General features: G+C 38.1%; 1 protein-coding gene across 1 annotated transcript in view; it reads left to right on the top strand.

The window, feature by feature from the left end:
* The first annotated feature begins 2,255 nt into the window (after positions 1 to 2,255).
* The window catches only part of LOC116984906 (mucin-2-like), a 50,780-nt gene continuing 26,700 nt past the window's right edge, over positions 2,256 to 26,335 (top strand). Inside the window, exons 1-19 of the mRNA XM_033039299.1 lie at positions 2,256 to 2,392; positions 8,159 to 8,194; positions 9,450 to 9,678; positions 10,426 to 10,543; positions 10,789 to 10,867; positions 11,000 to 11,088; positions 11,904 to 12,105; positions 12,258 to 12,383; positions 13,793 to 13,913; positions 14,007 to 14,145; positions 14,399 to 14,491; positions 14,585 to 14,657; positions 14,752 to 14,889; positions 18,712 to 18,867; positions 20,534 to 20,628; positions 21,717 to 21,843; positions 24,130 to 24,376; positions 24,459 to 24,517; positions 24,625 to 24,710. Of these exons, the coding sequence (XP_032895190.1) occupies positions 2,344 to 2,392; positions 8,159 to 8,194; positions 9,450 to 9,678; positions 10,426 to 10,543; positions 10,789 to 10,867; positions 11,000 to 11,088; positions 11,904 to 12,105; positions 12,258 to 12,383; positions 13,793 to 13,913; positions 14,007 to 14,145; positions 14,399 to 14,491; positions 14,585 to 14,657; positions 14,752 to 14,889; positions 18,712 to 18,867; positions 20,534 to 20,628; positions 21,717 to 21,843; positions 24,130 to 24,376; positions 24,459 to 24,517; positions 24,625 to 24,710 (2,262 nt within the window). The 5' untranslated portion in view covers positions 2,256 to 2,343. The remainder of the gene's footprint in view (positions 2,393 to 8,158; positions 8,195 to 9,449; positions 9,679 to 10,425; positions 10,544 to 10,788; positions 10,868 to 10,999; positions 11,089 to 11,903; positions 12,106 to 12,257; positions 12,384 to 13,792; positions 13,914 to 14,006; positions 14,146 to 14,398; positions 14,492 to 14,584; positions 14,658 to 14,751; positions 14,890 to 18,711; positions 18,868 to 20,533; positions 20,629 to 21,716; positions 21,844 to 24,129; positions 24,377 to 24,458; positions 24,518 to 24,624; positions 24,711 to 26,335) is intronic.

The raw sequence follows: 26,335 nt of genomic DNA, 5'->3' as shown, positions 1-26,335 counted from the left end.
TTACAATCAGTCTGAAACAGAGTACTAACCCGAAGCATTGCGTATCCATTATCTCCATAGATGCTATCTGACCTTCATCAATGGGACGGTGGTGGAGAGAGTCAGCCACCTCAAGTTATTAGGAGTGCTTATGTCTGAAGATCTGTCCTGAACCCAGCATATTGATGCAGTCATAAAGAAAACCCACCAATATCTCTACTTCCTTAGACGATTGAGAAGATCCGATATGTCAACAGATAATCTTTTGAATGTCTAGAGGTATACAGTATAAAGAGCATATTGACTGTTCTAATACAGATACTGTTCTAATACAGGCAATGGGATTAGTGTAAATGGGCAAAATGATTGGCATGGTGGGCCATAGAGCCCATTTCAGTGCTGTACAACTCTATGACTGTGAGTGCTTCGTAGTAATTGCAGAGGATTTGGCCATAATCTTCCAAATGGAATGGAAATAAGGTCAGTATTGAGAACTGGAAAGTTGTGAATGTTACATCCTTGTTTCTAAGGGAAAGCCGGGATAAAAACCAGTAATTGGGAGCCAGTCAGTAACTTGAATGGTGAAAAAAAATCTAGAAATAATAATGAGGATTGGTTAGGGAAAATCAGCATGGATTTGTGAAATACAAATTATATCTAACAAGTGATAGGTTTATCATGAAATAACAGATTGATGGGAGAAATGCAGTTCCTGTCATAAGACTCCCAAAATAATTTGTTAAGGTTCCAAATAATAGGTACGTCGTTAAGCCCGAAAGTTATGGAGTCTGGAACAGTATAGATAGAAAAGTGGCAAGGTAACAGGAAACCTTATGTAACAGCGACAGGGTGTTTTTTTTGGACAGAGGAGTATTATAATGTAGGGGTCTAGGGGTCCATACGAGGACTAATCCTTTTGCTGGTTTCCAAAAAAACAACTTGAGCTTGAGTGCACAGGAAACAACCTCCAGAATGGATAACGGCACCTGAAGATGTAATCTGTCCATTTTCCTCCAGATATGTGATGGGCAGAGTATAACAGTACAGCACAGGAACAGACCCTTTGGCCCACATTGTTTGTGCCGAAGATGATAGCAGGTTAAACTGATCTTATCTGCCTGTACATGATCCATATCCCTTTATTCCCAGCACTTCCATGTGCCTATCTAAAAGGCTCTTAAACACCACTATTGTATCTGCCTGTACCACGATCGATGGCAATGCGCTCTTGGACCCCACCAATTTCTGAGTAAAAGAATGTGCCTCGCACATCTCCATTAAACTTCCCCATCTCACCTGATAGCTATGCCCTTTTGTGTTGGACATATCCAGCCTGTTGGAAAGGTTCTGACTGTCTATGTCTTTCATGGCAAATGAACAGTTCTTTCTATGACTCTCATGGCAAATGAACCAAAAAGTGATATGAGAATGCCAAGGACAGTAAAGGAGAAATATTTGATTGTAGCAATAAAAAGCATGTGGGTTAAGTATCTGAAAGGAAATATTTTTTAGGGCTTAAGGGAGAAGGTGAAGAAGAGGGACTAGCTCGATTACTATGAGATAGATTTAGTATGGATTCTAAGGACTGAATGGTCTTTTTTCATGCTGTAATTATTCTGTGACTCGTTGATTCAAACAATCTTCCGTAATTCTAATCTTGATGTTTTATGTTTTCTCACTGCTGTCCTAACGTACTGCACCACAATTCATTATAGCGTTCTGCCTTCCTCCCTTCATTAACTCTGACCAAAATACTATAACAGTGCTGTACTTCAAATTAAGACTCACTTATCATCACTCCATCCTCAATGATCCACCTGTGTTTAAGAACCCTCAAATCGTTATTTGTAATTCTTCATTCTCACTTTGAAATCGCTCAATGGGCCTGTCCCTTCTTTATCACTTCCTCCAGCCCATCCAGGAGTGGTAGCATTTAGCTTTCCTGAATTCAAGCCTTTCAAGCCCCAATCCACCACACAAAGCCTTTGCCTCCCTCAAAACTTTCTCAAAGCCCATCCGATATATTAGGGTTCAAAGTTTTATATATTTATGCTTTAAATAAGTTTATGTGCAATTGGCTTGGCTGAATTCCTCTGCCAGTTGTCATGCTGTGTAACAATTAAGAAATGAGAACATTTGCCTTAAGGGAAGGTTAACAACGTACTGTATCGTCATTTCTCAGTCTTGAGTGTTTGATGTCCCGATTAATTTTATAAAAATTACCAAGAAATAACAATTTCCTCATTCTTATGTAATGGGACTATTCAAAACGTAGGTATAAAACACTTGTGAAACAGTACATTGAGCAATCAGCAGCATTCACCACTGCCAGATTGGTATCTGATTCACTGGCAAACTAACACCATGAGGTTTTACATGTTTGTAATTGCCTTTGCTTTGTTTCTTTTGAAAGGTGAGATTTTTACTCTGTATTATGTATTGTAATTGAAGTAATGTAGCAGGGAGGCATTGTTATATTTATATATTTAGCCATACTCTGATATATGTATTTGATAAATAAATGTTAAGTATTTTAAGAATAAATATAATTTTCAATAACTTAATTTAAGCAGATTATTATTTAACATGTAATTTTGATTTAATTTTTGTATAATTTCTAACAGCATAAATAATATGAATTCAAAGTTGGAACCCTATTGACTGGAACTTTTTATATGGTATTTCAAGATTATAGCTAAATTACAGCATTGCCAAAGAGAATGAAATATAATGTTGCTTGAACATATTTTGTATAACACAGTGAAATTTCACTCTACATTTCACATTACTATTGAGTATACAACTTCAGATGTTAAGCTTAAATAAACAAATCTACAGTCTGAAGAAGGGTCTCGACCCGAAACGTCGCCCAGTCCTTCTCTCCATAGATGCTACCTCACCCGCTGAGTTACTCTAGCATTTTGTGTTTACCTAAAGACAGGCTAATATTTTTTTCAATTCTCATCATTAACACAAAATTGCTTGATGCAAAAAAGTTTAAAGGGATGAAAATATGAATTATTGATCTGTACCATTACTAGAGTTTCAATTTTTTCATCTTTTCGGGTCACTGTTGTCGTTTCAAATTTATTATTTTCCAACCTACAAAATTAGTTTAAAAATTTAATAATATTGATAATATCCTTTGATATGACATATAATAAAGTCCATTGTGGTTCTGTCTGATCCAGAAGAATAAGGTGCACGAGATTCACGGTATCTAGGTAGTGTGGATTCATAACTGGATTAATCATAGAAGCCAGAGGGTTGTAGTGGAAGGGTGTTATTCTGGCGGAAGGTTTGTGATCGGTGGAGTTCTGTGATCAGTCGAGATCTGTGATCAGTAGATCTGTCTGTGATCTCTGTTGTTTGTGATATATATAAATTATTAGGATGTAAATGTAGATAGGTTGGTGGCTAAGTTTGCAAATGACACTAAAATAGAGGAATGCTGTCATTGTGGGATAACCATATAACCATATAACCATATAACAATTACAGCACGGAAACAGGCCATCTCGACCCCTCTAGTCCGTGCCGAACACATAATCTCCCCTAGTCCCATATACCTGCGCTCAGACCATAACCCTCCATTCCTTTCCCATCCATATAACTATCCAATTTATTTTTAAATGATAAAAACGAACCTGCCTCCACCACCTTCACTGGAAGCTCATTCCACACAGCTACCACTCTCTGAGTAAAGAAGTTCCCCCTCATGTTACCCCTAAACTTCAGTCCCTTAATTCTCAAGTCATGTCCCCTTGTTTGAATCTTCCCTACTCTCAGTGGGAAAAGCTTTTCCACGTCAACTCTGTCTATCCCTCTCATCATTTTAAAAACCTCTATCAAGTCCCCCCTTAACCTTCTGCGCTCCAAAGAATAAAGCCCTAACTTGTTCAACCTTTCTCTGTAACTTAGTTGCTGAAACCCAGGCAACATTCTAGTAAATCTCCTCTGTACTCTCTCTATTTTGTTGACATCCTTCCTATAATTAGGCGACCAAAATTGTACACCATACTCCAGAATTGGCCTCACCAATGCCTTGTACAATTTTAACATTACATCCCAACTTCTATACTCAATGCTCTGATTTATAAAGGCCAGCACACCAAAAGCTTTCTTTATCACCCTATCTACATGAGATTCCACTTTCATGGAACTGTGCACAGTTATTCCCAGATCCCTCTGTTCACCTACATTCTTCAATTCCCTACCATTTACCATGTACGTCCTATTTTGATTTGTCCTGCCAAGATGTAGCACCTCAGACTTATCAGCATTAAACTCCATCTGCCATCTTTCAGCCCACTCTTCCAACTGGCATAAATCTCTCTGTAGACTTTGAAACTCTACTTCATTACCCGCAACCCCACCTATCTTAGTATCATCTGCATACTTACTAATCCAATTTACCACACCATCGTCCAGATCATTGATGTACATGACAAACAACAGTGGACCCAACACACATCCCTGTGGCACCCCACTCGTCACTGGCCTCCAACCTGACAAACAACCATCCACCATTACTCTCTGGCATCTCCCATTCAGCCACTGTTGAATCCATCTTGCTACTCCACCATTAATACCCAACCATTGAACCTTCTTAACCAACCTTCCATGAGGAACCTTGTCAAAGGCCTTACTGAAGTCCATATACACAACATCCACTGCTTTACCCTCATCAATTTCCCGAGTAACATCTTCAAAAAATTCAAGAAGATTAGTTAAACATGACCTTCCAGGCACAAATCCATGTTGACTGTTCCTAATCAGACCCTGTTTATCCAGATGCTTATATATATTATCTCTAAGTATTCTTTCCATTAATTTGCCCACCACTGACGTCAAACTAACAGGTCTATAATTGCTAGGTTTACTCTTAGACCCCTTTTTAAACAATGGAACAACATGCGCAGTACGCCAATCCTCCGGCACTATTCCCGTTTCTAATGACATTTGAAATATTTCTGCCATAGCCCCTGCTATTTCTACACTAACTTCCCTCAATGTCCTAGGGAATATCCTGTCCGGACCTGGAGACTTATCCACTTTTATATTTCTCAAAAGTGTCAGTACTTCCTCTTCTTTGATCCTCATAGTTTCCATAGCTACTCTACTTGTTTCCCTTACCTCACATAATTCAATATCCTTCTCCTTGGTGAATACCGAAGAAAAGAAACTGTTCAATATCTCCCCCATCTCTTTTGGCTCTGCAGATAGTTGGCCACTCTGACTCTCTAATGGACCAATTTTATCCCTCGTTATCCTTTTGCTATTAATATAGATTAGTTACAGAAAAAAACAGAAATATTGCAGATGGAGTTTTAGTATCATATGCACCAAAACAAACAATGACATTCTTACTTAAAGAGCACAACAGATCAGTAAACACTGTACTCAATAGATAACATAATAAACAAAGTAAAATTAAATTAAATACCCAAAATGGTATCAAAACAAAACAAAGACCAAAGTCCCTAGTCCCTAGTGCAATCAAGACCTTTTGTAGTTCGAAGTTTAGATGGAGTTCATACTATTCAATAACCTGATGCTTGTTTGGAAGAAGAAGAAAAAATGCTGACAAGAAGAAAACATCCCCGTTGAGAGAAAGCCTTGAATGATTACTTGGAGTCTTTTAAGTGCAGTAATTGGATGACAGTGCTGCTTCTTGTAGGATTCCGGCAGTGTAGACGCTGCTAAGCGTATTACTGCCCTCCACAGGTCAAAGTTTGAACTAAATTCTTACATACAGTCCTGTAACTTGCAGGAATTGAAGAACAGCCCTGGATATTAGTTGATGTTTCTCACTGTGTCCAAACAAAGATAAAACAGAAAAAGCCTCAACTCCAAGTCCTGTCAGTCTAACAAACAATACCTTTCTTTCTACCCTGTACTTTTACATTCTAGGAAAACATGCTTAACTGTCTCATTACTCCAACATTCACACAAGCCAGAAACATGTTTCCCTACAATGCACAAATAGTAATTTAACCCACAGTGTCCCAACCTCAATCTACACAGTTTAACTGAGTCCCTACGGGACAGAGATGTACAGAAACATATTTTCCTAACTTCAGATTGTATAGAAAAGTAGTGTCTACCCCTGACTTCCATTTCCCACCCTCTCTGCCATTCTTTTATTAAGCCCTCTTTAATTATTTCTCTCAGTTCCACTCTCCCCAATGATACATGGGTATCTATTTATCTTCTTAAACTCTCCTTTGCTATGAGGTCCACCTGCTCATTCCCCCTCACCCCAGCATGCCCGGGAACCCAGCAAAAAGTGATGTTACACGCAAACCCAATTCTAGAAAACACACTCAAGATTTCATTTAGAATGTCAGGACGAGCTTTAGATTTCCCTACTCTTAAAGTTTCAAGAGCAGCTGCAGAATCAGAACAGATAATAACTTCTCTAAAACTGGCTTCCTCAATCGGATGGCAATGCTTTTAGGAAACTAGCAATAAATGTAAATCCCAATGTTAGAGATTTCACATGCTTCTTTCTAAAATAAAAATAAATTAAATCATTTTCATGTGAACTCTCTGGTGGAGCAGAGATTAGTAAATTAGGAGGGAAAAACAGATTAGTTGCACTTACAGGGATGGTGATTAGTGTCAACGGGTGCTTGATCTGCAAAGTGAGACTAGTCCAGACATGAGGGCATGAATCATTCATTTTTCACAGATTTGAATTAACCATAGTGATGACAGCCTTGGAAAATTTGCTAAGCAGAGAGCTCCAGATAGAATTTTGTATCTCTGAACACTAAATGAGAGTCGGCTCTTTGCAGATGAACTATTTTTGCTCCTGCCCTAAATTCCCAACTCATCCTACATGTCCTTTCATGGCCTTAATGATGTCTCCAGTAATTAATGCTGTTACAGACTTCACCACCAATCCAATTATAGATTGGGAATCCCAGCAGCTAAATGCATGAAAAACAGTTTCTATTGCTAACTTAGAAAGTATTGAACAGCCTGAAGTTCATTCAGAAGCAACATAGTCAAGTGTCCCGTGTCGGCATAGAGACCCGCAAGTATGAAATTTGAAGTTTGGATCAGAAAAGCATTAGAGAGCATCCTTTATGAGTTGAGGATGCCCAGTTTGTACTCCATGTAGCATCGAGAGGATTTGCTGCAAAATTTATAGATGATAAAAAGAACGGCTACTGTTTGGCAATGGTCAGCAGAATGAATGTTTTGGGTGTTATTTTGGGTTCTAAACAAATAGGTTGCTTTGTTTTGGAATGTGTTGGACCTTTTGATGGAAAAATGGAAAATATTCCTTCAACCTCCTTCCTTCTGCCTTGTAGATAGCAGATTGCGCATATCTAACAATATTAAGTAGAAAATCACACCGCAGAATACCCAGCTTCCGGTGTGTTCCTTAACAACAGTATCTATGTGGCTGCCCTCAATTAGTTTCTCGTCAATGGCAACTCCCAGGATATTAATGATCAGGGATTCAGCAGTAGAAAATTATTTGAACATCAAAGCTGGCACTTTTGTGTTGCATAATTTACACTGCAAATGCCCTTGGACTCTCCTCTTTTCATTAGTTCAACAGAAACTTTTGCTTGAAAACTCCCTGGGACATCATTGGCATGTTTAGTATTAGACTGAGATCTACCTGATGCATTAACTTACAACTTGATGTTTAGAATTCGCTCATAACTTTGTCCAATTTATTGTGCAATCGACTTTCAAATTGGCCTCAATCAACTATAATTCCCAATTTCAAATAATACATTTATTTGCAATGTGTTAATTATGGATGAAAATTATGTTGATCCTGAAAAATCAGTTTATACTTTATCATGGATTCTACATTGTCCATTACTTTTCATTCTTCATAGTTGTACGATTTGTTAGATTAAAGGTAGTTTATCAGAATTATGAGGTTGTTTTAAAGTCTGTCAGAGATTCAGAAGGCACGAGTTAATCCCATGGGGATATGTTTTCTGAGTTTCCCAATGCACGTGTTTTGGTGATATAGACTTTCTCTTTTTTAAAGTAAATATTATATTCCTTTGTAATGTATTTTTGAATATCAAATCTCTATAGAATTATACAAAATAATCAATAATTATCTTATTCAGTTGCAAATAAACAATAGGCTTTAGATGTCTTAGATCATTTGAGTAAAATTGATTTTTGTTTAACCCAACAGGAATAAATACGAGTCCGTTTTCACAGAACAGCCATGGTAAGTTAATATTTATAATACTGAAAAAACCATGACATTATTTAGGTTAATGTTCCATCAGCATTTTGTATTTGGGTTTAGAAATTGTGGTAGTTACCTCGCAATACTCCAGTGTGCAGGGGCCATCTTCTCTTCATAGGAAAGATTTTTGATTCTTCATCTCAGTATAGTCCTCTGACTAATGTTACCAATTCCAGTACTTTCTTCTATCCCATGCATTGCTTTTCTTTTGACTCGTGCAATTGCATTCCATCAAACTTCTGGTTATTGAAAAGAGTAAACTAATTTCACTTTACTGGATGGATAACATTTCTAAAACCCATCTAATGGGGCTGTCCCACTGTACGAGCTAATTCAAGAGTTCTCCCGCATTTTCCCTGATTCGAACTCGGAGAATTACGGTAATAGCCGCTTGTAGATACTCGGGGCTCTCGTGGACATTTTTCAACATGTTGAAAAATCTTCACGAGTATTCACCAGCTTACCGCGTTTCCCGAGCACCTGCCGTTAGCGTTACGAGCCGCTAAGAGATATCCCGAGCTCTGACGTTCCCGCCACGTACATTCTACATGCTTACCATGAGTTTGATTTTTTTTTTAAACTCGGGAGAGCTCTTGAATTACCTCGTACAGTGGGACAGCCCCTTAACTCAGCTTCTTCCTTAGATCTGCGCCATCACAGAAAAATATTTAGCATGTTAAACAACCAATTAAGATGATACTGTGCATGAGTCAGAGAAAATAATAATTTAAAGACTTTGCATCTTTTGCAGTCATATCAATCAATCCAACATAAATTCTTCAGTTTTGATGAAAAAGTAACTTGTGGCATTTGTGTTTACATAAAACTGGAGAGATGTTTCTCATAAAATTCCATAGTATGCAGATATGTGAAGGTTCTCTTTAAAATAAAAGATCTTGATCAATGTTGTAGCCACAATTAGTTATGGAAATTACTATAACTAAGTTCAGTGTGAACTGAAAAGAAATAATATTTGTATTTAGAAAGAAAACCCTTTTTACTCCCATGTTTTATGTGAACTGTGTCAAATGCAAGCATTTTTTTCTGCTTGATTTGAATGGGTCACATCTCATACAAACCTTAAGATTTGCACAGGATACTTATTCTTTTCATTTCAAATATATAAATACACAATTACGTTATGGCATTACATTTCAAAACAATGCTGGATTTATCATATAAGCATATTCAGGCAACTAAATAATGACCGGTTGATTTCTCTACATTTCTTTAGATACCTGCAGCACATGGGGACAAGGAGCGATCAAAACATACACCAATGCATTTTATCATTTTACATCAAATTGCGACTACATTTTGAGTCGCCATTGCCAAGATGACACGGAAGATTTCAATTTGGAGATGCGGCGTGACGCTAATGGCAAGTTGGAGCATATTTTCATAAACATTGAAGGTGTTTTCATCGTTGTGGCAAATGATACAATCAAGGTTAAAAACAAAATGTAAGTATTGATATTAATTAATTTTCATACTGTAAGATGTAAATGACTAATTGTAAGCAGAATGACTAACAATTGCTAATTATCTAACTGGATGGGAAATTGCCTGGACCTGATGATGCCCTACATTCCAGCCAGCCATCCACCCTATGCCATCCACCCTATACTGCATCTGGTCTCTGCCCTTGAACATGCTCAGCATTTCTTTGTCCCTGCTATTAATAAAATGTTTTAACCAGTTGTTGTGATGATATCGGCTCCTATTTAACTTAACACAGCTGAATAGTACAGAAAGCAAATTATTTTGAGGAATTTTATTGAAACCATTGCCTTTGAATAAAGAATAAACAAATATACAAATGTGGAAATAATTCAGTATAAATATCAACTATATCACTATATATGAAATATTCTAACACCGGGTGGCACCGTACATGGCAGCCTCGCCAACAGCCTGTCTCGTCTTTTTCTTCTTTTGCTGTTTTGGTCTGTGTTTACTTGTATGTTTTTAGTGTACTTTTAGTTGTTGTATTATGTGGGGGGGGGGGGGGGGGGGGGAGGGATATGGAGAGATACCTTATCTCTTTCCTCGATGGAGATGCGACTTTTTCAACGTATTTCTGTCTGCACTGCAGCTTTAACATCGTGGAATTATTTAAAATAATGCCAATGCCATAAATAGAACGTTGATGTATGTGAACATTTTAAATGTCAATTGCTATTTCAATCATTATTGCTTTTCCCCTGTAGAGTATCATTGCCATATAATGACAAATTGATCAGTATTCATCCATATGGAGTAGATGTACGCTTTATGAACAGGAAACATACTATATCTATCATCTGGAATTATAATGATGCACTGTCGGTAAGAAAGTTTGAAGAACATTTCTAATATTCTATATAAAAATTCAGTTCACAGATTATAAATAATTTAAAGATTAAGTTGAAATCTCCTTTATGTATGTCATTTTCATACAGTGTTGAGAAAGATCATTCTGTTGAATGAAAAACTGCTTTGAGGGAACAGGTCTAATTTTCGCATAATTAAATACCTATTTCACGTGATGGAATATATTTTTGTGTTTTTTAGTTCCAGTCTTTTATTTTTAGATAACCGTCGATGTTCAATACCGTGGGAAACTATGTGGCCTTTGTGGACCTTATGATGAAAGTATCCCAACAACTTATGGTAAAAACGAAATATACGCTATTTGTATCACTATTTATAACTGAATCATTTTTTAAACTTTCCTTTGATCTTTAAAATTTCATGAATAGAATATTTCAGAAATTGATAATTGGATCATTCTTTTTGGTGTAGATTTGGAGTTTACCCTTCAGGCCAACCTGGATACAATTGGTGCCTGTGTGACTGCTTTCCCAGAAGAAACTAGTTGCAATACAACTGACGTAAGTCGCCTTGCACCAGCAATATTTAAGAAATTAATTTAACAGAAAACAAATTTGAAAGGCCTAATTTTTGTTTAATTCTTGTTCCAGTGCACATATCCTCATGAAGAATTGCTATTAAATTCTGTAATTCGACAACCTCAAAACAAGAGTTAATGTAACAAACATATTAAAATTACAAATCATTCCCTTCTGCTTATCATTAATGGCCAGTGAGAGTTCAATCCCATAACAGGTCTTGATGGATCCCAGATCCCTTCCATTGAATTTTATCTATGTTTGTAAATCTCGCTTCCAATTAAGGTTTCAGCTAATTTAAGATATCTTGATTTGTTTATAATTGTGCTTCCAAACATCTCAGTCCATTAATAGGGTCAGTAATTGGTACAATTCTTTCCATTCCTCTTGACTTTTTCAGTTCACTCCTTATATTTTAAATCACAGAGTTAAAAAAACATTTGGACTATTGCATGGATAGGATAGATTTCAAAGGATATGGGTCAAATTCAGGCAGGTGGGACTAGTGTAGATGGGGCATGTTGGTCGGCATGGTGAAGTTGGGCCAAAGGGCCTGTTTCCATGCTGTACTACTCTTTGACTCTATGTTGATTGTATGCGATGGTTGTTTTTATTATCCAATGTATGTCTCCACTCTTCCCCATTTTTGTCAGGCAAAAATTTATGGTGCACTGGAAGGATTTTGGTGCTGACCTGTGACCATGCTTGCAACTGGAAAATATTACTTATTTCTTTCTCCTGCTTACCTAATGTATGGAAAGTAGATTTTAAGCAAAATAATTTATTTTTATGCTCAGATCTGTTTAGAAATCCCAAAGTTTTTCAAGTCGTGTTCTTCTGATGCCATCAACGATAATTTCATAAACATGTGTCGACTGGATAGTTGCGCTTGTGGAGGAGCACCCGACTGTCATTGTGCCAGCTTTGGAAGAGCATCAAAGCAATGTGCACATGTAAATCCATCGATTTGGAATGCATGGAGAGATTTGCACCAATGCAGTAAGTTACTCTGTATTGGACAGTCAAAACCTGAATTAAACTCCTTTGAAGTGTAATGGATTCCTTGTTTCAACAAGATTTTGCTAATTATCTCCTTTGCTTAACTGCACTAAGCACGTCTAATTATCAAATCAACAAATCTTTTCTTTCAGCACGACCTACCTGTCCAGGGAATCAGGTTTACCAAGAGTGTGGTCCTGCCTGTATGCCTACCTGCACTGATCCATATTCTCAACAGCAGTGTGATCAATGTATTAATACATGTAGTTGTCCAGCAGGTAATGATATTTAACAGTTACTTATGGTCCAAAGAACTTTTATCAAGCATTTTATTGAATATAATGGAGCAGACCATTCTGGACCATGTCCACAAACTCAACACGTGTGCACTTTTTACAGATGCAGAGCCACCCTCTGCACCCGAAAGGCACCTGACATGGTGAAACAGGCTTTAAAAGTCCAGTAGTTCTCAGGCTACAATCCAAAGGCTTCATCCTCAGAACACCATGATAGTTTTGTGGGCTGTCATTGGCTATTTAACTGTTTTTTAATTTATCTGATAATTCAGCTAAATTTCAAAATTACCCCACTAGATGTTCCAAAAAAATGTTCAAAATGTGAACATGCTCAAAACTCAAAATGTTCAAATATTTATTCAAAATAATATGATAAATGAATAAGGAAATGTAATTTAAAAGCATTTAACAAAAAGTTTTATGTTTTGAATAACAAGAACACAAGCACTTACCTGAATTTAGCTTTGTCTACAGGGGTTGTGAGTTGCTGTTCATTTGCCAAACGTACCTGCTGTCAGGCTGGGAGCTGGATGCTCAATGCGTCTGGACTTATGGGAGTACATCTACATTTTGAAGGACAAGAATTCAGAGACAAACTGAGTTGTGAATGGCTGATAATTATCAGCTCCCTTCAGAGCTTCCAGCTGCAGTCAATGCCTGTGTTCAACACAACTGCATTATTATTTTGGGAATGAAAGTGCTCATTTAACTGAAAGTCTGACTTTCTCAATTCCTTTTTGCAATAATCTATTAAAGAAGGACCATTTGATGTTTGAATATTTGGAGTATGATAAAGCACAGCAAAGATATCCTTTAAAAACCTTTGACAAGATAAATATTTCAACAGTTAATTTCCAGACAAATTACATTGTTTTTTGACAGAAAGTTACACATTTCATCGTTAGTATCATTGTAAAAGAAAGTACTAAAACCAATGCTGACCAGTTGTCCATATGATGGACAGTTTTCTTAAAGAATTTGTAATTTTTGGAAATATGACGAGTGTGGGAGTGTACAGTCCACCAATAGTTTTTTACCAGCGGCTCTCTCCTCAACTCTCTGGTCTTCGGGCTTTCAAGCTTCCCCGTGTAGGCAGCTGCTTGCTGGGTCCTTCTTCGCAGTGGTGAACCAGACTTGTCACCGCTTCTGGCCGCGGGCAGCCCAACAGGTCTTCGTTCACGTAGGCCGCCGTCCTTGAAGAGCCATCGGTTTTTCGCGGAGGCCGCTGGGTCCGTTCTTGTTTTTCCCTTCTGTGCCGCGGGCAGGAGGAATCTCACTTCTCTGGGAACGTTAACTGTCCTTCAGAAAACTTTTCATAATCTTCACATGAAAGTTACAGACTGTTTTGCTTTGAACAGATGAACTGAGGCATTTATTTCATTGTTCTTCAGGTACTGTTCTTGATAACCTAAGAGGTAATAACAGGTGCGTCAGACAGATGGATTGTCCTTGTGAATATGACGGAAACCTTTATAGCTCTGGAGAAATAAGAAATTCTTCCTGCCTATCATGGTAATGACATAAATCAAAAGCATATCTGTAAATTAATATTTGAACATTACAGCAAAGATAATGTGCTATAAATACATTTCCTTATGATTTTAGCACCTGCGGAGATGGAATGTGGGAATGTACCGACCTTAACTGTGCTGCAACATGCAGCATTGTAGGAGGGACACATATAACAACATTTGATGGCACACAATATAACTTGATCGGAGATTGTTCATACTATGCAGTAGTTGTACGTAAGCTTTTGCCTTGTCAACAAATTTTAATCATTCTTGTTTAATTTTTCAAAGATCTGAATTGAATCTGTGGGTTTGTTGGTTGGGGGCTTCTGGACATCTGAATTTCCCTGAGGGGATCAATAAAGTATTTATTATTATTATTACTATTATTATTATTATTATTATTATTAAGATGCACTTTGTATCTATTACCTAGCATGCCCAGGAAATTCATTTCTGAGTTTTGGATTTCAAATTGCTTTTCAGACACGGGACTGGTCAGTAAAAATTCAAATACATCCTTGTCAGGCAGCATATGAACAGACATGTTTACAACAAGTTGCATTCATCATGTACCAGGTACAATTCTGTGATTTTTTTTTTCATTCAGGAACTTTATGTTTGAGTTACTTTTTCAGATAAGTTTTACAAACATTTTTTGTTCCATTCCAGAACACTTACACAATCAATATGAATGGTATTTTTACTCAAAATGGAAATATGATGGGATTGCCTTTCAGAAACGGTAAATAGTTTTCTTTCAATTAACCAAACAACCTATTATACAATTAAACGGACAATAGTTAAAGTGTACTTAACCTATACAATTTTTTTGTCAGGTGATTTAATAATATATCAACAGTCATCACATTACATTCATTTCCATGCCGTGTCTGGACTGAGGATGCAAATACAGATACTTCCCATCATGCAACTTTACATCTCACTGCCCAGAGGTGCTGAGGGAAGTACAAAAGGTACGACTAATTATACAAATCTGTGGGAACAAAAATTATCGATTACGAACAGTGTTATGAGATGGTCACCAGACATTTGCTGAAAAACAGTGCTCTGTTTCACTTGCTATTTTATACTTCTCAGTCACTTTTGCTCTTTCTGGAACAATGTCCCAATCGCATTCTTCATCAACACACTTTGTCTCCTTAGTTTATTTGCTTGTTTGACTTTGTTCATCGGCCGAATAAGGAAAATATTTAAACGTCAATCTATCTAGTATTAAAGTTGCATTCACTCAGAACCAATAGGGTCTTAGAGGTGCACAACACAGGAACAGGCCCTTTAACCCATCATACCAACCAAGTTGGCATACTGGCCTAGTCCTATTTGCCTGCATTTATCCATACTTGCCCATAACCCTCTAAATTCCCATCCATATATCTGTCTTAAAAGTCAAAATTGTATCTGCTTCTGTAGCTTTCTCTGGAAACACGTTCCATTGGGGCAGCATAGTGGTGTAGGGATAGAGTTGCTGTCTTGCAGCACCAAAATCTCGGGTTCAACCCCGACTATGGGTGCTGTCTGCATGGAGATTGTACCTTCTCCATGTGACCACGTAGCCTTTCTCCAGGTGCTCCGGTTTCCTCCCACATTACAAAGACGTGCAGGCTTGTAGGTTAATTGGCTTCTGTACATTGTCCGTAGTGTGTCCGTTAGAATTGCTGTATAGTTGATCACTGGTTGGTGCAGATTCGATGATCCGAAGCTGTATCTCTCAACTAAACTAAACTATATATGGACTACCCTCTGAGTGATAAAGGTTTCCATGAGGCCCCTCTTAAATCTCTTCCCAAAGTTTAAAATTTTCCACCATGAGAAAAAGACTACTAATGTTCACTTTACCCATGTCGCTCATAGCTTTGTACACCTTGGCATGGTCACCCGTCAGCCTCTTTTGCTCCAAAAAGAGTACCAGTCATTAGACACAGGAGCAGAATTAAGCCATTCAGCCCATTGAGTCAACTGCCATTTAATCATGGCTGATCGATTTTTCCCTCTCAATTTCATTCTCTTTTCTCTTCATCTCCACTGTAGATACATTACTTTATTCTGAGACTACCTTCTGGTTCTCGCTTCTCCCATTACTGGAAACATCCTTTTATTTATCATGTGCTTCCAAGTACCCCAAAACCTAAAAAATGTTACCAACCACAGATGTCAGACTAAATGGACTATTATTTCCTTCCTTTTGATCGCTCCCTTCTTAAACGGTGGAGTTACATTTTCGATTTTCCAGTCCTCTGCAATCATTCCTCACTAGTGGTTCTTGAAAAATCGAATCCACATTCACTACAGCTACCTCTTTCAGAACTCTGGGGTGTAGCCCATCTGGTCCAGGTGACTTAATCACCTTCAGACCTTTCAGCTTCCTAAGTACCTTCTCCTCAGGAATAGCGACTACATTCATTTCTGCCCCTGATTCTCTTGAATTTCTGGCACATTGCTGATGTCTTCCACTTGGTTGTTCAGTGTCAAAGGATTTAAAATATATGTTGGGCCAAAAGGCTTGTTTCCATGCTGTATGACTCAATGATTAGAACCACAATGGTGGGGTTGGGATGTCTTCATTAATGGGTGCTGAAGTTTGGGTTGGATTGCACGGACTGGGTCCTGTCAGGCAGGTCCCCATAAACTATCATTGGTTCTGACATTCATAGAAAAAAACTACAAGTGGCCCCAACTTGACAAAGTGAATTTGTGCAGATGGATCATTAGCTACTCCTGTGCATCCGAGGACACTCTATACATAATGCACATGGATGACCCGAAAGAAAAATCAAAAATTTGTAATGGATATAATTCGCCCACGATCCTGCTCAGCAATTGGTTTTGTAATGTAATTTGCCACATAGTATGCATAAAGATTGCAATAAACAAAATAATTTCAAAACCAATATATTTTGATTCATATATAGGTTTAGGTGGGAAATTTTGAACTTTATATTGAATGCAGTATTTATGAGGAAACAATAGCTTCAGGGTTTTGAATTTCAGCCCCTGCATCAGCTCTTTCTGAAAAAAATCTAATATTGATTCCCTTGCTATTGATAGAGATTGGTGCACATATTTAACAAGCACGTAGCTTCACTGTCTGTAACCCAGGGGTCAGTTGCTTTTGTAAAGCCTTCCTCTGATCTATATAAAAGCATCAGACCTTATTTTATTAGAATAGGATCTGGAATTGTTCCATGTTTGAGATTTAGAGATGCAGCATGGAACCAGGCCCTTTGTCCACTGAGACAAAGCCGAACATCTCTGATTACACTAGTTCTATGTCATCCCAATTTTTCATCCAATCCCTACACATTTGAGGCAATTTTAGAGGCCAATCAACTGACTATTTGCACGTCTTTTGGATATGGAAGGAAATAGGAGAACCTGGAGGAACCATGGTCACAGGGAGAAGCTATACTGTATTTTGGTGTGGCGGAAATAGGGAGTCTGCAGAAGGACCTGGGCAGATTGGGAGAGTGGGCCAAGAAGTGGCAAATGGAATACAGTGTAGGAAAGTGTACGATAATGCACTTTGGTAGAAGGAATAAAGGGATCTAAATAAATGGGATTTAGATATCGGAGGTGCAAAGGGACTTGGGAGTGTTGGTGCAGGATTCCCAAAATGCTGATTTACATGTTGAGCCGGTGGTAAGAAACAGCAGCTGCAATGCGAGCAGTCATTTCGAGGGGACTAGATTACAAAAGCAAAGATGTAATGCTGAGGCTTTACAAGGTGCTGGTGAGGCCACATTTGGAATATTGTGAGCCGTTTTGTACCCTATATGTGGGGAGGGATGTGCTTGTTTTGGAAAGGGACCAGAGGAGTTTTAGGTGAATGATCCCGGGAATGATTGGATTAACATAAACATTTGAAGGCTCTCGGCATGTACTCGCTGGGGTTTAGAAGGTTGAGAGGAATTCATTGAAACCTACCAGATAATGAAAGACCTAGATAAAGTGGATGGGAAAATGATGGGAGAGCCTATAACCTGAAGGAACAGCATCAAAATAAAGGATGTATGTTTAGAATAGAGATAACAAGTATTTTATTTAGCTTGGGGATGGTAAATCTGTGGAATTAGCTGCCATAGACGGCCAGTGGAGGCCAAGACATTGGGTATTTTTACAGCAGAGATTGATAGGTTCTTGATTAGGAAGGGCATCAAAGGTTATGGGAAGAAGGCAGGTGAATGGGGTTTGAGAGGAAAAAATAGATCAGCCATGATTGAATGGTACAGTAGACTCAACGGGCTAAATAGCCTAATTCTACTCCAATGTCTTATGGTCATACAGTCACAAGAAGAACATGCAAACTCAACAAACACAGATCAGGATCGAACGGGGATCTCTGGCAATTTGAGGCAATAGCTCTAAATGATGTCCTGCATCTCAGAAATCTATTACGTGGTAGTTTAAACACGAGAAGTGAAAAGTCTCACTGAAGATTCCCATAAACAGGCTGTCAATAACTTTCAGATGACCTGCTTATCAAGAAACCAGGAAAATTGGATAGACTGTATACTGCTCTATTTCCCAATAATACATCTTATTGATTTTACTTCAAAATAAAATCAGGTAGAGTGTTGAACTACTTGAAGCATGAATTTGTCAACCTCCCAACCCAAAGTCATGTTAATGTGGCTGCTTTGGAAAAAATAATCTTTTCAACAATATAATAATCTGTGGATTACTATTGAGATGATGTTTTAATTTCATTCTTCTCTCAGAACATATTACATAAAACATAACTGCTCTCTTGTGTTGACCTGAATTGTTACTTCCTGCAGGTTTATGTGGCACCTTCAATGCTCGTGCAGACGATGACTTTCTATCTGCCTATGGCATGTTGGAAAACACTTACTTTACATTTGCTGATTCGTGGAAAGACACGGAGGGATGCCCTTCACCAAGAGTAAATCCCACATGTGTCAGTTCAGAAAATGGTACGTTTTAATGGCAAAACATTGTGTGACTAAACTGGTCAAGCAGCAATTTTCATTTGAATGTTAATACTCCAGAATACAGTATACGGTACTTGCAACAAAAAAACGTGACCCCACCGTCTCACAACTCCAATTTCTGCCTATGTTATCATACAATAAAAATAGATCTAGATACCTATGCATAAGGCTCTGAGAGTTTAGTTTATTATTGTCATATGCACTGAGGTACAATGAAAAGCTTTTGTTGTGTGCTATCCAGTCAAAGGAAAGATGATACATGATTACAATCAAGCCATCCACAGTGTACAGATAAAGTTTTAAGCTGACTGAAAACTGATTTCCTCTAATTAAAAAAAATGAAGCTGGGACGCTGGAAAGCAAACATTTATGGAAGATTCAGAATTTAAAGATAAATTGTCATTATTGTTTTGGAGAAAATATCAAAAATAGACAATATTGAGAAACTCGGGCTTAAGAAACAATCAGAGAAAGCAGATCTATTATGTGCCCAGTAGATATTTCGGGTTAAAATATTGTTCTGAAAGAACGAAAGGTGGAAATTGCCCTCGTTTAATGATCACTGAAGCCAGAGCACCAGCTTCCTATAAATTTGGAGAAAAAAATCCAAATGTAAACTGGAAGGGGTCACCTTCAATCATGTGCTTTATGTAATTTCCAGATCACAGATCCAGATCAATGAAATTAAAAGAGCAAAATAAACTGGTTTATTACACATAAAATGTCAGAAGATTTACCTTTATTTCCAATGTTGTCCTTAAATTTAATTTATTTTCCTTCTTGCAACATGATTTAAAATAAATCATGCATGTTATGCCTCTGATATAGGTCAATGTGATGTCAGTATTTATTAACAGTCTGAGCACAGTTTTACTAAGTAGGAATTTCCTGGGTTTCCTATAAACCATAACATTTCTGAAACAACTCTTGTTCAAGCTTACCTAGGCCTAACCTTTGTGGTTCAAGGATTGCTAGACTGAGCTGACAATGGAAGTTAGCATTGGGTTAGCATACTCCAGAGTATGAGCTCCTTAATAGTCTGTTCTTGTGTTCCAACAAATGAAGCCTAACATTAATGAGCCAAATGTTGTGACCAATAGTGATACTGAAGCTCACCCTTTCACCAGAGGGCCTTGTGCAATGGTAGTAACTTCTATGACATAATTGGGGGTGGGGATGCTCGCGGGCAAGAACATGACCCAGCAATTAGATAGCTAAAATAATGTTGACAGATTTGAGTAATTTGGTAGTTGAGGTTGCCAAACAAGTTTTTAAAAGTTTTGAATAATATGTTTTTTAACTTAATCCTCCGCAATTGTCCTCCATTGAAATCTATGAAAGTAAACTTCTTGTTTCAAATTGAAGCTGGCCAAAGTGAGAACAATATTGTCCATACTAAGTGATAGGAACCGGAGTAACTGAATAAGGGACCAATGTCAAGGAGAATTCAGCAAAATGTGGATATTTGCGGGCCAAATTAGGGCCTATGCATGTGAATCTTGTCAAACACTCATAATTTCCTCTAATCAAAGTCAGTTGGTACATGAGTAACATACAAATGCTTTGCATGCCTGTTTGTATAATTCTGGCTAATAGTTCAATAGATAATTCATATTTTATGTATTTATAACTTATGTTTGTGTTGCAGAAATCTTTGCAAAAGAACATTGTGCCCAGTTAAAAAACCCTACAGGAGCTTTCTCCAAGTGTCATTCTACTGTAGAATTTAACAAGTATTATGAAGTAAGTCAGAATTGTAAACATATTTCCGCAAATGATAATATGTTCAGCCAGATCATCCTGGACCTGGTCCACTATCTTTACTTGCAGCCCATGGTCCCCATCCACCTTTGTGAATGTAGCGGATTGGATAAGTGACCCGTTTCTTAAGTTTAAATAGAGCCGACATACAGTAAAGCTGAGTAATCGGTACACACAAAATGCTGGAGTAACTCAGCGGGACAGGCAGCATCTCTGGAGAGAAGAAATGGGTGATGTTTCAGGTCGAGATCCTTCTTCAGAGTCTGAAGAAGGGTATCGACCCGCAACGTCACCCATTCCTTCTCTCCAAAGATTCTGCCTGTTCCGCTGAGTTACTCCAGCATTTGTATCTACCTTCGATATAAATCAGCATCTGCAGTTCTTTCCTACACACTGAGTAATAGGTACATTGTATCTGGTCTCCCCTTAGCAAGTTACTGCCCCAGTACTGAGGTCAATGATGCAGATAATCAGATGCACGTGATCTTCTGAACACCTTTCCAATTTCCTGGCATCTGCCTGGATCTCCAAGATATTTTGATTGGATGATAGTCAGTGGTTCCCTTGGAAAGCAGTGTTAACACTATTTGACCTGTGACAATCAAGCTACCACCTCAATACTTCTTGGGAAATGACTTTTAATTAAACAAGGTCCATATCATTTAAATAAGATTTTGTTTATGGTCCCAAATCTGAGGCATGTCAATTAAAATAAATCCATGGAGATCTTATCCTTGTTTTTGTTTCAAATAAAGTACAGAATTACAATTGAGATTACATCAAAATTGCTTTGTTAGAAGGCTTAGAATCAGATTGTGCTAACAATCATTCTGATACAAAACACTACCTATGAAAAAGATAATATGAGTAGAAGAATTACTAGAATTGTACAAGAACCTAAGTTGACTTTTTTTAAATAATTTGTGTAAAAATTATGGCCTATGGATGGAATCAATTTTTTGGAAATATATTAAAATGTAAATGCCTGCTCCATTGCGATGTTTATAAAGTAATCATGGTATCAATAATGGAGATATTTAAAATTGTAACAAATGTGTTTTGTGTTTTAGATGTGTAAAGCTGCCTCATGTAACTGTGAGAAGGTCAATGACTGTGTATGTGCTACAATCGGAGCATATGCCCATGCTTGTGCTGCGAAGGGTGTCATCGTGAGGAACTGGAGAGGATCAGTGTGCAGTATGTGTTTTTTCATTATATGTTACATTATAATTACAGAAATAAAATGGATAGAAGACTACTAAGAGTGGGAGGTGACCATTCAGTTATTGAGACACAAGAGATTGCAGATGCTGGCAAATTGCTGGCGGACCTCAGTGGGTCAGACAGCATCTGTGAAGGGAAGGGACAGGAGACATTTTGGGTTGGGACCCATCTTCAGATTGATGAAGTAGGTGGGAGAAAGCTGCGGAATGGAGGTTGGGGTGGTGCAAAGATACAGTTGGGGGGGGGGGGGAGGATGATTAGCAGATGGGTGGAGATAATCATAGAGTCGTACAGTGTGGCAACTCTTGAAGCCCTTTCCTTGGAAATATTTATCAACTTTACACTTGCGAGCTCCATTGTCCCAGTATCCATTGACTTTTCGGGAAGGAAATTCCAAATGTAACTGATAGTTAACTTTGTTTAGACTCTATTGCACTGTGGGATAAATACAGCATTACATTTTCTGTTACCAGTTTGTCTTGATTTAATTGATTTAATCACGAATAAGATAATCTTGTAGAAACATGAAATAATTTGTGCAGAGCAGTGTATTAAGAAGTGGACACCATTGAACAATGGCAGAGATGTTCAAGTGGGATTCAAGGAGATTTTCTAAGTATATTAGAATAACTAGGGAGAGAATAGGGCCTTTCAAAGACCAAAAGGGAATCTATGTTTGGAGCTGCAGGAGATCAGCGAGGTCCTCAGTGAATATTTCTACTCTGTTTTTACTGTGAAGAAAAAAATGGAGACCAATGAACTCACAAAGGATGTCTTCGGGTTCCACTGCATTTCATTAGAGGAATTGTTGGACATTTTAAAATGTATGAAGATAGATTAATCACTGGGGTCTGATCAGATATAATCAAAAACACTGTAGGAAGGTAAAGAAGAAATCGCAGCTCCCTGGATAAGATGTGTGGTTCATCATTAGCCACAAGTGAGATGCCAGAAGACATGAAATTTGATTGTATATTTTTGAAGAAGTAACCAAGAAGGTCAATGAGGATTAAAAGCACATAGCTCCCTGAAAGTGATGTCACAGGTGGACAGAGTGATGAAGAAGGCTTTTAGCATGCTAGCCTTCATCAATGAGGGCAATGAGTAAAGAGTAAAGAAGATGGGGTGTTATGTTACACTTGTGCAAGATGTTGGTGAGGATGCACTTGGAGTATTGTGTTCAGTTCCTGCTAAAGGGAAGATGCCATTAAGTGGAAAGAGTGAAGAAAATATTTATGAGGATGCTGCCAGGACTTGAGAGTCTGAGTTATAGAGAGAGGTTGGGCATGCTAGAACTTTATTCCGTGGAGACTGGGGGGTGATCTTACAGTGGTGTATAAAATCATGAGGGACATAGATAGGGTGAATGGACACGGTCTTTTTCCCAGAGTTGGCGAACCAAGAACCAGAGGGTTAGGTTTAATGTGAGAGGGGAAAGGTATAATAGGAACGTGAGGGACAACTTTTTCCACACAGAGGGTGTTACTTTAAAGGAACATTTATGGAAGTAGTGAGGCAGATACAATAACAACATTTAAAGGCATTTGGATACGCATATGGACAGGAAGATTTTGAGGTATATGGGTCAAGGACAGACTAATGAGAATAACTACTTTGACGCATCTTGGTCAGCATGGTAGTTGGTCCTGTTTCTGTGCTCTGTGACTCTAAGACTCTGGAGTGTCAGGGGCTGAGGGGGGACCTGATTGAAATTCATAAAATTATGCGAGGCATGGACAGTCAGATTCTTTTTCCAATGATGGAACTGTCAAGTCATAGAAAGCATAACTTTAAGATCAGAGGGGGAAAGTTTAAAGGAGATGTTCGGAGCAAGTCTTATACACAGAGTGTTAGATTCTTGGAGGATACTGCCAGGGATAGAAGCAGATACGATTGTGACGTTTAAGAGGCTTTTTGATATACAAATAACCAATAATTGGCATCATGTTTGGCACAGATATTGTGGGCTGAAAGACCTGTCCATGTACTGCATTGTTCCATGATATATGTTCTAACAAATAAGAATGCTAAATGTGATGTTTGGTGAATTTTTTCAAAGAGCCGAGTCTTATCTTAGAAATGTAAAACGTGTTTTTTTCCCCAATTGTTTGAAATAAGCATAGTAATCTGCAGTCCGAAAATTATTTCAGGATACCTTTGCCAATTGAACGTCTTGAGCAATTAGCCATGCAATTACTAGTGTTCAATCATTGTTATAGCAAAAATTAAATGGCTTAATGGAATGTTTTTCCTTTTTAGGAGTAAATTGCCCAATAACACAGATTTTTCATCACGATATGAGAGCCTGTAACCGTATGTGCAGGTTTCTGTCAAATCCTGATTTCACATGTGAGCTTCAAGATGTTCCAGTTGATGGTTGCGGCTGTCCTGAGGGAAAGTACATGAATGATGAGAAAGCATGCGTGAGCAGATCAGAATGCCCTTGTTATGTTGATGGTTTATTTCTGCCACCCGGACAAAGTCTTACTTTAAGTGGAACGCAATGGTAAGTGCTTTACAATTTGCTCTGTACATTTTGGATTAAAGTACTTGCAACTATAAAATAAGAAGTATGCTTTTTCTCTTAGTTTATGTCTCAATGGAGAGATTTCGTGCCCTCATGCAACAATTCCACCAATCATACGAGGTAAACAATTTTTAATCTATTTAAACAACTGAAGCACACAATTTAACTTTGGAATTAAATGAATGCACTATGGTTGCATTAAAAAATAATTCACTTTTTTTTGTTAGATTGCACGAGACAAAATAAAATATTTTCGAATTGTGTCACTGCTGGTGCATGCAAGAAGACATGTGAAACGCTGTACAAACCATGTGTAAGTGAGCATGAGCCAATATTCTGGATCCATTTGTTCAAAATAAAAGGCCAATGGAGTCATGAATCTCAACATACTTTAGTTTAATAGGTGTCTGTCATGACACAAATGGTGATCCATTCTATTATTCTTTTTCTTAGGCAGTCCCTCAAGATCAAGCGTGATTTCATTCTATTTTGGTTTATGGGTTTTGAAATGGCCAATGAGGCCTTGTGGGAATCACATATTCTTTCACAGATGGGCAGATGTTGACTGACAGGGCAAGGGTAGTTTAAGTGATCTATTTCTTGCATCACAGTGACGCTATTTTCCTGATACATGACCTCAACGTTTTCCATATCATCCGCAATGCTTTTTCCCCACATTGAGCGGTCACAGGCCAGAGAGTCCCAAGAATCAGTAAGATTGCTGCATTTCTCCAAGGTGCATTTGAGCACCTCCTCAGATCTTTTCCTATGTCTTCCTGGTAAATTGTTCCCATGCAGAGCTTGGAAAAGTACTAGGCATATGAAAGTCAGCAGGCATATGAATGTTGAGGCCTGACCATAGTAACCACCTAAAAATAAGCAGGGCCTCAATACTGGGAGCGTATCCTGGGAGATGACAATGATGTTGGTTCTGTAGTCCGAACAGCAAATTTGGCATTGGTATTCGTATTGGTTTATTATTGTTATATGCACTGAGATACAGTGAAAAGCTTGGTTTAAGCGCTAATGTCGAATTCTGTACAAGTATAATTAAGCCATACACAAGCACAACTGGTAGTACAAAGAAAAAATAGCAGAGCTGAATATAGTGTTACAGTATTATAGCGCTACAGTCACAGAGAAAAAGTTCAAGATTTGCAATGAGATAGGTTGGAAGATTGGGACTACACTTTAGCTTATAGGAGGATTGTGCAGTAGTCCACTGGCCATGGGGAAGAATCTGTATCTGAACCTGATGGTATGTGCTTTCAAGATTTTGCACCTTCTGCCCAAAGGGGCAAGGGAGAAGAGGGAATGACTGAGCTATAAATGATTTACAATTTTGTTGACTTCTTTCCTGAAACAACAGAAGTATAACGGGATCTGGGGGTCCTTGTTCATCAGTCAATGAAAGCAAGCATGCAGGTACAGCAGGCAGTGAAGAAAGCGAATGGTGTGTTCATAACAAGAGGAGTTGAGTATAGGAGCAAAGAGGTCCTTCTGCAGTTGTATAGGGCCGCAATGAGACCACACCTGGAGCATTGTGTGCAGTTTTGGTCCCCTACTTTAAGGAAGAACATTCTTGCTATTGAGGGAGTGCAGAGTAGATTTACAAGGTTAATTCCCGGGATGACGGGACTGTCATATGCTGAGAGAATCGAGTAGCTGGGCTTGTATGCTCTGGAGTTTGGTAGGATGAGAGGATATCTTATTAAAACATATAAGATTATTAAGGGTTTGGACATGCTAGAGGCAGAAACATGTTCCCAATGTTGGGGGAGTCCAGAACCCGGGGCCACAGTTCAAGAATAAGGGGTAAGCCATTTACAACGGAGACGAGGAAACACTTTTTCTCACAGAGAGTTGTGAGTCTGTGGAATTCTCTGCCTCAGAGGGCGGTGGAGGCCGTGTTTACTGGATACTTTCAAAAGAGAGCTA

Source organism: Amblyraja radiata, chromosome 21 (assembly GCF_010909765.2).
Source record: "Amblyraja radiata isolate CabotCenter1 chromosome 21, sAmbRad1.1.pri, whole genome shotgun sequence".
NCBI classification, from domain to species: Eukaryota; Metazoa; Chordata; class Chondrichthyes; order Rajiformes; family Rajidae; genus Amblyraja; species Amblyraja radiata.
The sequence above is the reverse complement of the archived record's forward strand: the minus strand, read 5'-3'. Positions and strand labels throughout refer to the sequence as shown.